General features: G+C 42.9%; 1 protein-coding gene across 5 annotated transcripts in view; it reads left to right on the plus strand.

Moving 5' to 3' along the window:
- MAPKBP1 (mitogen-activated protein kinase binding protein 1) overlaps nt 1–14,259 on the plus strand; it is a 101,777-nt gene extending 87,518 nt beyond the window's left edge. For 3 of the 5 annotated variants that reach the window (XM_071809196.1, XM_071809198.1, XM_071809197.1), the window contains 6 exons: nt 117–287; nt 1,134–1,212; nt 2,762–3,072; nt 3,867–4,925; nt 8,236–8,321; nt 9,314–14,259. In XM_071809196.1, coding sequence (XP_071665297.1) covers nt 117–287; nt 1,134–1,212; nt 2,762–3,072; nt 3,867–4,925; nt 8,236–8,321; nt 9,314–9,607 — 2,000 coding nt within the window. In that variant the 3' untranslated portion in view covers nt 9,608–14,259. The remainder of the gene's footprint in view (nt 1–116; nt 288–1,133; nt 1,213–2,761; nt 3,073–3,866; nt 4,926–8,235; nt 8,322–9,313) is intronic. The other 2 variants (XM_065838072.2, XM_071809199.1) reach the window with 2 other exon arrangements.
- The last annotated feature ends 41 nt before the right edge of the window (nt 14,260–14,300 follow it).

The following is a 14,300-nucleotide window of genomic DNA, read 5'->3' on the forward strand; positions in this document are numbered from 1 at the left end:
TCTAGGATCAATTTAGTATATTTGTTGAGTATCTTTTTTTTAACCTGACTAATGTTACTGTTATTATGCTGTTACAGCATTGGGTTTTTGGTGGGTTTTTTTTTGCCTTTTCACAGATTCTGAAAGCACCGAGCCTCTAAGTGTGGATGGCATCTCAGACTTGGAGGGAGAGGAAGGAGAGGAGGACATGGGTACTAGCATGCCAGAGGGAGAAATCCCCCAGATACCTGATCAAGAGAAGTTCCTCAAACAGCATTTTGGGACCCTGGGCAGCACTGATGGAAAAGGTACAGCTGTCTGTTCACTGAAGGGTGTTGCGAGATCACTCCAGATTCCCCTGTATAAATCGAACCAGGCTGGTAGGGGTCTGTGTAGGAGGGGTCAAAAATGGGGAACCAATGTAGAGAAGCCTAAAGAGCAGTGATATCTGTGAACTTTATCAGTCTGTGTGCATGAGAATGGGGTCTGTGTCAGTGTGGGTTAAGTATTGGCCTTGGAATCCTGAAGAGCCGTTTTTTGTTCCCAAACTAATTTTTCCCGTTGTACATGAAGATATTAACTGTGTGTTCGCCGCCACCACCCCCCCATAGGGGACATGTAGTGGCCTCTAGTGGTATATTAAGGCATAACAAATGTCGCAAAAGAAAAGAAAAGGCTGAAATGCTGGGTAGAGGGAGAGAATAAGAGGAGACATCAGAGTGGCAAGGGAGCTGGTTAGTCTTTATCGGCTGACTCCAGAACAAAGCATATCTTTCTAGAATTGATAATGGTTGCAGGCAGCAATATCTATGTGAGTTGTCCGGGGTTTTTTTGTTCGTTTGTTTCTTTGATTGGTTTTCTGCTTGATGCCAGTGTCTCACAGTCCTACAGGCAGGATAGGACACAAAGAAAAGAGAAAAAGGAGGAGGCGTACCCTTAGGGAGAGTAGCAATTTAAGGCACAGTAATCTAAGTAGAACAGAAGGGGCAAAGGCAATGAAGTAATTTAATTCTCTGTGGTTTTAGCTCAAACAAATTCTCTTGGATATGGGGGGACATTTGATAGTCTCCATAATAAGAAAATACGTGTGTCAGAATGTTTGTTCTGTAACTAAACTGCTCCCTTTTTCTCTCCCCTTTAACCAAAATTTGTAGGTGGCTCATGTAGGAGTCTGGAAAGAACTGAAAGCCTCAGCATTTCCTCTCGCTTTCTTTCCCAGTCCCCGGCTCCCAGGTATGGCTCTGCTTGAGTGTTTTTGCCTATTTTTACTAGTGTGGGTAGGTCTTGTGCTAGGTACTGGGTCAAAATAGTTGAGCAAACCCTATGGCCTCGGTGTGCCTTGGCATAGCACAGCACCTGGCAGGCTGGTTGCAGACCCTTGTGATCTGGGCAGGCCATCCCATGTCACTTTAGCTGTTCTGTTTCTTCCTAAAGCAACGCTGTTGGTTTGTTCTTTTTCCTCTTTCAACAATGTGTTTAATTGTTTCATGATTAATGCTTGATTGATTACACTGGAGGAATTGCTAATAATCTAATTTACTCTTCACTGTTTATGCTCTGTTTATTCTTTTGCATTTCATTCAGCTTGGACAATTAAAGTAGGCTTGTCAACTTTTCCTTTGTTTTACAGTCCTTTTTTACTCAGATTCATTTCTCAGTCTTGTGCCTTCACGGAGTGCTCTGGTGTCTCATACAAAGCCCCAAAGGGACATTATTCTTCAAAAAAACCTTCAACCCTAAAGCACCCCAAAAGGGCTCTCCAAGCTGTTTTCCTTGTTGTTTTAAAACAAACAAACAAACAAAACAAACAAAACCAAAACCAACCAAACAAAAAACCAAAACAAAACCAACAAAACAAAGGAACAAAAAAATGGGGTAAATACTTTTGTTGATTTCAGTTCATAAATGTTTAAAACAAACAAATACTCCTGTATTGCTCTAAAATGACAACCTGACATTTCAGCTTAAATTAATTTCATTGTATAGGACTGAGCAGATTTGGGTACATCTTCTATGGTTCACCAGCTGTGTCTATATTCACCATGTTAGGGACATTTTTCTGTTATTCCTGTATTCAGCTGCTGTTGCTGCTGTCAGGAGTGCTTCTTAGTCTGACTTGCATTGGGATTGTATATTTGGGAAGAAAGCCAGTGGTTAGCTATTGTGTCAGCTTCTGGGAGTTGCAATGGCGATTGAAGAAAATCACTGCTGCTCTAGAGATGTAATGAGGTGTAACTTTAGATTATGGGAACCTCTGGAATTTTAATCTGTTCAAACATGCAAGATTGAAAGTTGCTTCCTTTCCCCAAGGCAAGCCCACTTTGCTTCTCTGAAGTGAAGAGGAAATTAGGTTTTTCCTCTTGAAGATACTGATCACCTCTTCCTAGTTTAGTATGCTTTCATAATGTTAGGAAAGTATAATTACTTTCTCTTAGGGTATATTAGAATGGACAAGATTTCATTGTTAGTAAGATGAACTGAGAGAAAAGACCTGACCTGACTTTGCCCAGTCTTCCCTCTGCCTAGAATTTTTCCTTCTCTTTTGCCTTCGCCTCTTACAGTGTCCCCCCTGGAAACAGTGACCCAGTGCTACTTGTGATCACGCAACCTAAAGTCAAATGCCTGAAGACCAGTGAAGTGGTAACAGCCTAAGGCATTTTTGACTTGAAAAAAATCCAGATAGGGAAGGGCTGTCTACGCCTCAGAAACTGGCTTAATGCATGTGCCTCTTTGTCCATGACAACATTTGTTTTAACTGGGGTTTCTTTATCATGTTCTCTAGACGATTGTCACTCTCTTCGTCAAATCTGATCCTGGATTCAAAGTCAGTCGAGCCGCCAACCCAGACCAGTTGTTTTACACCAGATCTGTTGAAAAATGGCAGCAGCCACCCTGATGATGCGCTGGAGAACAACCAGCTCCTGGAGAGTGTAAATTCAAATCGGGCTGTTTATGTCCAGAAAAAACGCAGATCAGCTTTGGAGGCCAGCAGAGCTGGTATGGCTCCTGGACGGGTTTTTGCATCCTTTCCAGAAGGCCCTGTGAATGCAGTGATGAGAAAGGCCCAGTCAGTTCATGACCTTGTTCACGACGGTAAGGACACAGGTTGGAATGATAGTATAAAATGAAACTAGGAGATTTGACCTTGAGCAGAGATTTAAATTGAGCTTACGTCTTTCTGTGTTCTGAGCTGCAGGCTTTGTGTGTCTTCTAACCCTTAGCCTGTCAAGGGAAAATATTTTTAATTTGTGATGCAGATGCTGGTCTCCTAATTATCAGTCTCTGATATTTCTCTGGCAGCTGTGGGAGGAGCAATGCCAAGGGTGAAATGAACTATTTGCAAATAAATTCTCTCTTGCTGTGGGTGATTACTCCAGGCCAAGACTGAAGATCCCCAGGGTCGGAAGGAGAGAAAGAGGAAAAGGGTGGGGGCAGTGAGAGGGAGTTTACTGTATCCATGCGCTGTCTGTGGAAGAACTCCACTTTTCGAGACAATCAACTAATGAACCATCAATAAGCACTTGGTTTGTTTTTTGTTTTTTGGTTTTTTTTTTAAATAAATCTTATCACCAGAACACCATAAATAAGTTTTTACCCGTTTCCTCTGGTCTTTCAGTTAACGGTCACACTGATCTGGGGTGTTCTGGCTGTACACTTTAAGAACAAGTCTTATTGGGTAAGCAGCAGTGTGTGAGCAAGATGAGGGAATGGTGAAAAAGGAAACTGTTGAAGCTTGGTGATAATAACCTGAAGTAACGGTTCTGTACACCTCTCCCAGGGGCTGAGCTGAGGCATATAGGCTGGAGCAGCTCTGTTACTTTCTGGTTTTGGAATTCACTGCAGGCTCTTGTCTATTTTTGGTATGTCTGTCTGTTTAATTTTCACAGATAAGGGTCCTGGAGTGATGTGCTCTGTGAAGCAGCATTCTCAGACTCTTACGGTGGTTGAGAAGGATCCCAGACCGAACAATGGTAGAGCATTATCAGCCAGTATGTTGAAGATGGACGGATCTGGTGCTCTGCTGGCCAAAGATGTAAGGGCTGCAAAACCAAAGTCCTACATGAACCCCACAACCAGTTTCCGAGCTAAGATGTCAAGGAGTGTATCTGTAGGCGAAAACCTGTACCTTGGTTACTCCACTGAAATGTTGACTGATGGGAGGACTAGCCCTCCAGTGGCAGAGAAGGCACAGTTTAGTTCCACAGCAGATGCTGAGAAAATTAAGCTACCAGTGAAAGAAAATGTTCCAGTGAAACCAGCACTTCAGCCAGTTGTAAACTGCTCATCTCCCAAGTCCTTCCACAGCAAGTTGGCATCATCAAACCGAGCACATCTGATTCTTGACATTCCCAAGCCATTGCCTGATAGACCCACACTGGCTTCCTTCTCACCCACTACCAAACCAAAAATGCTGCTCGAGCCACAGTCTCCGCAGTCATCTGCTGGGGCCTGTAGAAAGAAACCCTCTTTTCCTGAGGTCCGAAGTTCCAAGAGGGAGAATCAAACTGCTGGGCCTCTGGTTCCTGGCAGAGAGATCCCAACAGGACTTGCTAAGGAGAGCCCAGTGGAGAGCCCAGTCTCACGGACAAGTTGCCAAGATGAGCCAGACACTAATCCAAAACTGAGGGAGTTGTCAGAGGTCTGGCACCTAAGGTCTCCAGAGGGCACACTGCCACGGTGCAGGGAGAGGATCACCGGCATCGCCTGTGTGCGAGACAACCAGCCCGGACTTTGCCCACTAGACCCCATCAGACCGAGGTCTCCTACGTCTTTAACTGCCTCAGCACAGGTCTCAGGTGTGCATGGATACCCATCTCTTATCTTCCCCCTTCTGTCTCCTGTCTTTGTGAACCGCCTCACGATCCCATCACATTTCTTTACGTCCAGCTTCTGGCCTGTCTCGTCCTGTCTGCACCTGTCTCGTTCCATAAGCCATCCCCTCAATGGTGAGACACCTCTTCAACCTGACATCTTTTTCTCAGTCTTTAATTTCAATTTCCACTGGGTCTTATGTCTGAAGGTCCATTTTAGCTGAATGTTTTGTAGACCTCAGCACTCTCATGTTTTCAGTCATACAATTACATGTAGGGGCTAAAACCTCATTCTGGTCAGTGCTAAAAGCTGATGTGCTGGGGGATCCCCGTGAGTCTGAGTAGGTTACGTCCTCTGTGCCCCCCTCAGGGCATGTCTGACCAGCAGGTGAAGGTGCAGGCCAACATATGCTAGCTGAACCTAGCAGGCACGGATCATAGTAGCAGTGGAGTTATGCCAGGCAGCTCAGCAAGTACGCGGGTCCAAAAAGGTTTGCATATGGCTTTCTTGGATGAGATGAGGCTTGACCAAGGTGAGTTCTTTGCTGTAGTGACCTGTGAGAGTGAGAAAGTCTCTGTGCTGCTATCACTGTGCTTTGAGGACATGACTGCAAACTGGGTATGCAATGCACACGCAGGCCTAGCCTTTGCATTAGAGGATAAGGAACATGGATTGATTTTTGAATTATCTCTAGTTTGGAGAAAAAGGTGCAGGGTGGTAAACTGTTTTACCTGCTGAAAACAGCTCTTGGATCTGTTACACGCCCTGGTTGAAGGTACTTCAATCAAATGAAAACTAGCAGGTAACTTTGAACAGAAGCAAAAATCCTGCCCTCCAAGGCAGCAAAACCTCCAGGGGCAGAGAAGACACTGTTGAGTCCCACAGCATTTGCTGTGGGATTAAAACCTCCGGAGATGGTTGTTTTGTGTCACATCCCAAAAAGAAATATTCCTTCCTGAAACACTTAGCTGAGTTGTGCAGTAGGAAGCCCAATGCTAACAACTGCACTGATACCTTTTACCTTAAGGGGACTATAGAGTGCTCAGTTTTTAATCTCTTTTTGTCATGTTGTTCTTATTAATATCTGAGAAGGGACACCTCTGTAATCCTCTGATCAATTACTTTTTGTGGTGCCAGGCTGCTCCACCATTCATCTCAATGGTTAAGCGCAATATTTCTGCACTGAAGCATTGTGGAGGGATAATCTGTTTTTGATGTTATTTTTCTTTTCTGTCTGGATCAAACTCCCTGGGGTTGAAACACTCCTACATAAAACAGGAAATGTGGTGTTTTGTCTGAGGAACCTGCTGGTTTTATACCTTAGGGTAGCTGCTCTATAGAACAGCGAGTACATCTGAAACTTTCAGATCCTACCCCCATAGGGGTGAGGTTTCCTCCAGCAGCAGATGCAGCCTGGAGCTGTGGAATCACATTCTACAGCAGAGAAGTAGCAGCGCAGTTGTCTGTACTTCTTAGGCTGAGTTTTCTCTTCTAGATTTGGGAATTAAACTACACATCCTATGGTTTTCAGTCAGTGGCTATGAATGCTTGTTCTCAGAATTAGAACAGATAGTGCAGAGAAAGAGCAATTTTTTTGCAGCAGTGATTATTATTATTTTTTAAAGCAGCTCCCATACATAGCATGCCCCGACGGAATATTTAGCAGCATCCTTTAGTGAGTTAGAAGGAGTTAGCACAGTGGATCCCTAATTTTTTTTCTTTTCTCAACAGACAACCGTCAGCCTTCCCAAATTTTTAGTGGTAAATACTGGAAAACCAGTTTAGATCCAAGTTGGCTATTACTGTTAACAATTTACTGTGGCTTCTGTGGGTCATAGTGTGGCAGTTTAGATTAGAACTGTAGGGTTGACAGAGACCTGTTCTGCTTTTGACTTGCTCTGTGACTTTGGGTTTCCACTTAATTTTTCTATCTTTGCATTTTTCTACCTGTATAACAACTGCAGATAAAGAGACTTAATTGTTTTTGTTAAAGCATTTTGACATATACAGCTAAAATGCTGTGGATGAGCTTAATACTGTTGCTGTGTGTAATATTCTCTGCTGGTTTCTGAAGAGCTCTGCTTTGCACACCTGAGAGGCGGAGAATGCCTATTACTCAAGCATTTATGTTATGTTTGTGACCTTTCTCCAGACTGGCAGCTCACAGAGCTGGAGACCAGCATAAATAGCATGATTAGAGGAGAAATCCAGAAACAATCATGAGAAGAGACAGCTGGGTTTAAACAAAAAAAGAAGGGAGGAGGGGACTAGTAAAAAAAAAAAAAAAAAAAAAAAAGGTAAAAAAATAGAAAAGGCAAGAATCTTGGACTGCACTGAAGCACACTGTGCTCCAACTCTACAAGGTTGGGTGATTTGGGAACAAAAAACATGTATGGAAGGATTTGTTCATGACCCGTTGTTCTTCCAGATGTGTTTTGGTTTTTTTTTTTTTTTTTAATGTATAAATAGATGGTTTTCTAGCTATATTTGTTTATACATCATCTAGATGTATTAATCAAATTAGCTAAGTTTCCCTTCAGCCTGTTCAAGATGACGTTTTTTGAAGTGCAGAAATAACCAAGTTTTGTTTTCAGGTAACTAAAGGAAGCCGAATGGTGTTTGTCCACATCTTTGCAAATAGCAGATAACTGCAGAGTGTGTGTGTGTCTATGTCTTCGTTCGTGGTTCATGTCTAACTCGGGAAAGTGTTTATTTTATTAAAACATTGCAGGCCTTCAACTCTGATGCTTTGGAGATAATATCTGGTGGGGACAGGCAGAAGATGGTGTTCTTCAGTTGCTTGCTTTTATTTTTAATTTCCATCAGCAGTTGCATATCCCGGGTTGCTAAGAAATGTGATTCTGTTGTGATTGAGTTTGGTTGTCAACATTCCTCTGGACCTCAGTCTTCACTAGAGAACACTGTAATAATTCAGTATAATCCTTCATCCTCAGCTCTTAGTTGTACACTGTGCAGAAGGATACATGAGGGGAAAAAGTGTAGATTTCTGACTAGGTGATGGCTAAATTAGAGGCTCCTCATATCAGTCCCTTTTGCCACAAGAAGCCTTCATTCAAACTTGACTTTAATTATAATTGAGAATGACCTGGGTAATCTGTGACTGTCCTTAACTGTAACAAAAAAGTGCGATCTGAGAAAAACCATTGTGGACTTTGGAGATGCTAAAGAATCGAAAACCAGGAACGTTTGAAACAAGCAGCATCTCTAAGTAGTATGAAGGAAAGCTCATGTAGAACTTGCCTGTTTTAATGATTGGCTCAAACCAGCCCTAAAAATTGAATGAGAAGTGTGTGCACATGGTCCTTCAAATACGTATTTAAAAAAAAAATGTTTTCTTACCCGACTGTGAGATCTCGGATATTGGAGTGTGTCGGTGCCTTAGTTGTTTTTTGTTTGTTTGTTTTTATTTCCCCCTCCCTTCAGAGTCATGCATCAGCGTGGAGCAGTGTGAGCACGTGGTATCGGAGCTGCAGGACAGCATGCGCAGAGCCATTCATCTGTACCGCACGGTGAGTGACCGCAGACACGAGCTCTGTTACAGCGGGTTGGCTATACGGCCCGTGAGCATCAAGTGGATGTGCTTGCCGGCTCAAGGCATTCTCTTGGCTGGGTGTGCAAGGACACAAGCTGCCTGGTTCTCCACTTGACTGCACCTTAAGCTCGAACTGGGGAGGCAGGAACTCCTGGTTTTCAACTTTTGGATTTTTCCAAAGGTTTGCTATGGTACTTTGAGTAAATCAATTAACTTTTCGGTCTGTTTAACTTATCTGTAAACTGAAGATAACAGTATGCTCTTTTTCAGAGGGGTATTAGGGAATTAGTTAATATTTATACAGTGCTTCAGAGATCTGAGCTTTAAGTTTCATTATCCCCATCTGTTCTCTGTCTTTGATGCCTGGGAGAAGGATTAGCAAATGCGAGATACCATGGTAATCCAGCCGTGAGAGGGAACATGCAACCACTCGCCTGTCCCTCTTGCTGCCAGACCAGAATTATGTGCAGAACAAATCACAGCTCCTAGTTTCTTTGCTCAGTGCTGATCTGTCAAGTCTCCTCTAGTGAGAGTGAAACTTCCCCAGTGAGCTTCTGCTGTGTGGTCCTCTGCACCTCTGACCTGAGCGCTTGCATGAGCTCTCTGACCTTGCTCTGTTCCTGTGACCAGCCGCATCTGGCAGACAGAAAGGAAAGGAGACTGCGGCCCTGTGCTGCAGCTGGGAAACATAGCACCTCCTTAGACCTAGTATAAGGGGAACACTACCCAAAAATACACTTCCCATTTCTATCCTATTGGAGTAATGCCTCTGGATTTAGTGTGACTAGCAGTATTGGATGCATGCCCTGCTATATGACTAAATTGGCAACCTCAAATGTTCAGGAAAAGGACACCTGAGTGGTCTGCAAATCCTCATGGCTTCACTTCCCTGAAGGGCTGAAATTGCTCACTTGGTGCTCTACCTAAATCCCAATGCATTTATTTTTTTTTTCCCTTCTCTATTTTTAGGTGTTAAAAGATACGGAGTCTTCTACTGACAAAGATAAAATAGCAAGTCTTCTGACAGAAACTTTCTCCTCAATGAAAAGAGAATTGGATTCTCTGAAGGATGAGGAAGAGCTTCCAAAGGTTAAGGAGGTACTGGTGAAGCCACAAGATACCACTAGCCCACTGAATGAGGGATGTGGTGCCAACCTACCAAGTCCCAAGAGTCTGGGAGATGAGCAGACACTGGCTTTGCTGGAGCAGTACTCAGAACTATTGCTACAAGCTGTGGAACGACGTATGGACAAAAAACTCTAAGAGGGTTGGCTTTCAGGTGTTTGTGAATACACAGAAATAATCCCAAGAAGAGGACCACAGAGAGAGCTTCAGACCGGTGCTATCATCGCACTGGTCTAGGGCTGATGGGGAGACCTTTATAAATTTATTTCCTCAGGCCTCTACAACTGACTTGCTCTAATTCTTAGCAATGTGCTGGCCACAATTTTAATATTTTTTTCCCCAACGGTCTTCAACTTCCTGTGTCTAGACAAAGTCTTGAAAGAGGAATTTGGAGAAATTGCCTTGAAATTTCTTCATAGCCAAGGGGTCAGGACGTTTGGCACCTAAAGAAATAAAGAAAATCCAGTTTATCCAAGAAATTCTGAACTGCTGACTAAAAACCAAGGAGTCCAAGTGAAGCCAATCCCTTCCCCTCCAAGGCTTCAGGAGAATCAAGCAGCAGACTTTGTATGGATTTATTTATTAATTTATTTTTCTGACAGTTGCTCTTTGTCACGTTTGTGGCTATTATCTTTGTCCTTTAACAGAAAACTGTCAATCCCTTTGCCATATCCGAGCAAGAAACAATCTCTGTATTATAAACCCCCAACAGGGAGACAGGCTGGAGTGTCTGTGCAATTAATGAACTATTTCCTGCTTAAATCTTACCTTGCTGTTCTTTCTTTTCCTGCCTTAGTTTTGTTACCTGGAATAATCCTACTACTGTCATGACAACCCTGTCTGCTTTTCTCTTGTTTCCAGGCAGTCCCCATGCTGTATTTTATCTGCATTCACCTCCAGGGGAAGGTTCTGCAACCCTTGGACCATGTTTTGGAGATTACTTAATGCATTCAGTGGTGGTATTTTTAATCTGGAATTTGACATTATGTTGATACTTCGGACTCTGTTTTCTGCAGATATTTTTTAAATGGGATTTAGATACAAATATGCGAACTTGTTTCAGCCACCTTTCATGATTAGAAATTGGATATCATCTTCGTTATTGTGACTGGGAAATTTGAGGTGATGATTTATTTGTTGAGAAGTGACATAGAAAAGCTGGATTCCATCTCTTACAGTGTAACTTTGGATTTGAGAGATCCTCACTGCAATGGCTCATCTCTGTCATTTATTCATTTCACTGTGATAGGACATTTTCTTTTTTTGTTTTCAGGAAAACAGAATATTTATATTCCAAGAAAGATGGGTTTCTCCTACCTTTTGTAAACTATTTCAAATACCCACAAAAACTGGTTTCCCAGGAACTCTGAACAGATATTTTGGGATATGATTACCACCAGTTCCCCTGCTCCCAGCCTCTTTGCTTTTCATGAATTTCTTGTCTGAGAAACAGAAAACCTTCCCTTCTTGCATTCATGTGTGCAATACTCTTCTCACCCTGTGGAGCTTCTCTAAGCCCATGCTAACTTGTGTTTGTTGTGGCTTAAAACTGTCCAGTGATGTTTTTTTGGTCAATGATAAGCTAAGAAAAAAAAAAATTCAAACCAATGCAATTCTTTAGCACCTTCCCCCTTACTCCCACTCCTTTCCACAACAGGGACAGACATACAAAATGTTTTATTTCTTCTTCCATCTGCAGTGTGTCTTGTATTTATTTCAAGGCAGAACAGTGTAATCCCAGTTTATAAAGCTGATGCAAGCAACAAGCTTTTGATGGGAGAGAGAGACTGCTAGCACATGTGGAAGTCACTCAAAGGCAGCCAGACCTCATCACTTGCTTCCACAGGTTACAGGCTTGAAGCAGTTTTCTTTTTTTTCCTGTCCTGGCTGTCATCTCTTGGAAGCCCTGTGGCACTTGGAAATGCGCTCTGTTGACTTCTCATCTTTCTGTGATTGGAGATCTGCAGTGCAGCCTTTTTTTTACTGGGCTGGCCAAGCTCGTGTGGGATGTATTATTTCTCCCTAATAACTCCGGGGCTGAATAATCTGCAGTTGTCACTCTAACAGGTTTGCTGTCTGATCACCCCTGCCGGGTGCTTCAGGAGTTGGCAGTATGGGGAGCACTTTGAGGGCTTTCTAGTTGCTTCTGCTTGTAATTCAAGTCTGCCTAATCCTATTTTATGTGTCCTTGCTAACCTTTCCTTCCATGGGCTTGTACTGAAACTTTAAAACGTTATTTTCTAGTCCTGTCTCAGCATTGTACTGTGCTGAATCAGCTGGTGTGCTCAGTCACATGGGCAGCTTCTCTTGCACAGACGGGCTTTGCGAAGGCAGGCAAGTTGAAAACCAGAGAGGAAACTTTTGTCATTTTCTTTGGGTGAAAAGGTGTGCTGGAGATGCCGTGAGTGGAATGTATGATGGCAGTCATGTTGGGTCTGTGATGGAGTTAGTGTGGGTCAAGCTTGCTTTTGAGATGATTAGTTCCTCCACTTTCAGACTGTGAACATGTCCTAGTACACAGGAAATTTCTTGCTGTACTGGGGCCACAAGACACTCAGGTAAAATAGCAGTCCCTTCAACCTGACTATTTTTTGGTACTGGTGATAATGGTTTGAGGGTCCTTTATATTACTTCCCTGTGCAATGTTATTACATTTTTTTGTTTAACTTTGAGGTAGTGACAAAAAGGGTCAGGGATGATACAGAAGAGCCAGTGGCGAGAGTGAAGTTCCCGTTAAGGTAAAGAGCATCAAGCAGTGAAGCTGGCATAGAGATATGACACAAAGCTCCTCGGCAATGAATCATGTGAAGCAAATCTGATTTTTAAGTTGGTCAGAGTAGATTTTGCTTCCTGGAATGGATTTTGCTTGGGGTCATGGCTGCATGCGGGAAACCAGAGGTAAAATCTGATCAGAATGATGGTAGAAGTGTCAGGCAAGTAGATCAGCTGGAGGATGGTTGTGTAGTTTAAAGTAAATTAGAATAGTATATGTAGGACACACAGGAAAACAGAGTAGAAATGGTCTTAGCCTGAGGAACACCATTTGGCCAATACCTGTGAAAGATACAGAAAGGCTTTGTGAAAGTAGATTTAGGACTGAGATGGTGATCTGTAATTGAAGAATGAGTTGGAAGGGGGTTGTGTTTAAATAGGTCCTATTGGACCTCTTGTTTCTTTGCTTGCTGTCCTCTAAGCAACTGTTTTTTTCTGAAGTGGAACAAGCTGTTTAGCCATGGCTTGGATGTTACGAATTGAGTAGCAGAAGCCCAGTAAATGAGATGCTGGTGCCACAAGTTTGTTGCTAAGAGGGCTGAGGAGATGTGTTGCTCTTTAGAATTTGAGACTGATCAACCGATTCTTCCCAGCTAAATTCCTATTGCTGGCAGTAGGAAATATTCCCAAAAATTCTAGTTTACAGAAAAAAGAGAGCATAAATGTGTTACATTTTGTTGCACCTTGTGAACATGTTTCACCACAGGCAGTCCATTGGTGCAGGGAGAGAAATACTGAGTGGCAACTGCCTGGGAAGTAAAGAGGCCTGTGGGAGGAGGTAATAAATTTGAGTCTATCCCTCTTGCTGGTTTGTGTGGGTGTTAACATAGACACAACCAGATATGTGTATTAAGTTATTTAACGTAAAGCCTGAAAAAATAATTTGTACCTACCTATACATATATTTTGCCCCTCCAACCCAACATTTCTAGTCACAATGAGAATAGTTGTTGGGTTGTTGTGGTTTTTATGTTTGTTTTCTTTTGTTTGTTTGTTTGTTTGTTTTTTCCTTCCATCTCATAAATAGTTTTAGTTTGACTGTAGGACCCCCTGGTTCATTATTTGGCCCTCTGAACTGGGAGGGCTGCAACCTGAGAGGCAGCAAACACTTGGTTTCCTGCTGCAGGCAGGGTAACACCTTCCTCCTCCCCATCCCTCCGTGGCACCCAGGAACTGTGTGTATGGGAGTCTGTGTTTCCTCCCCCTCCTCTCAGGTTGTCCTCTCCTTTCCATGCAACCTTCCAGGCGATGGTTGGGGCAGGCCTTGCAGCAGCCCCCTCCCCAGTCCCCCATTTTGCAGATTTCATTGTGACTCAGAGGAATCAGGAGCTTTTTTTCCAGGAGTAGAAACATACAAACTTAATTTTTTAAAAAGAAAGATTATGTATATAATTATATATAAGAAAAAGTGAAATACAGGTATTTAAACATCATTGGTAAATTAATGCATGTATATGGTATCTCCCCCACCTCCCCCCTTTGGATGTGTAGTATCCAGGATACTAAATGACAAAAACCTCATTAAGATAGCAGACAGGTCTTAATAGCAGCCCCTGAGTGAGCAGGTACTTCCTTCTCTGGGTAAGTCCAGCGTGCCCCAAATTTCAAATCGTGTGTGTCAGTCACACGTGGGCAGCTGGGACTGTATTGTGTGGGTAAGCTGCTGTGGAGACGCGTGGGGCAGCAGCGTTGGGAATAAGCCATGTCCCCCCGCGGGGCTCTCCTGGGCCCCCCTGTGCTCCAGCACGGCCCTTTTCCTTCACCTCCTTAAAAAACAAAACGAAACAAAAAAAAAATCCTTCCTGCTTTATTTATAAATGTGTGTTTTTACACTTTTGGCTTTAGGTAAAGTAATACTTTAAAATGTACCTTTTTTTTAATTATTTGGGGAAAAAAATAATCGTTTGTTGGGTTTTTTTGCACTGTGAGGCTCCCACCCGGAGCTGTTTTTAACTCTGTATTCATTTGTACTACGTGTCTTAAACTGTTTCAATAAAAATGTGACCATTTGTTACCGAGCTGCCGTTGAGCTGCGCCACCCACTCGTAAACAGCGCTCA

Source organism: Patagioenas fasciata, chromosome 5 (assembly GCF_037038585.1).
Source record: "Patagioenas fasciata isolate bPatFas1 chromosome 5, bPatFas1.hap1, whole genome shotgun sequence".
Classification (NCBI taxonomy): domain Eukaryota; kingdom Metazoa; phylum Chordata; class Aves; order Columbiformes; family Columbidae; genus Patagioenas; species Patagioenas fasciata.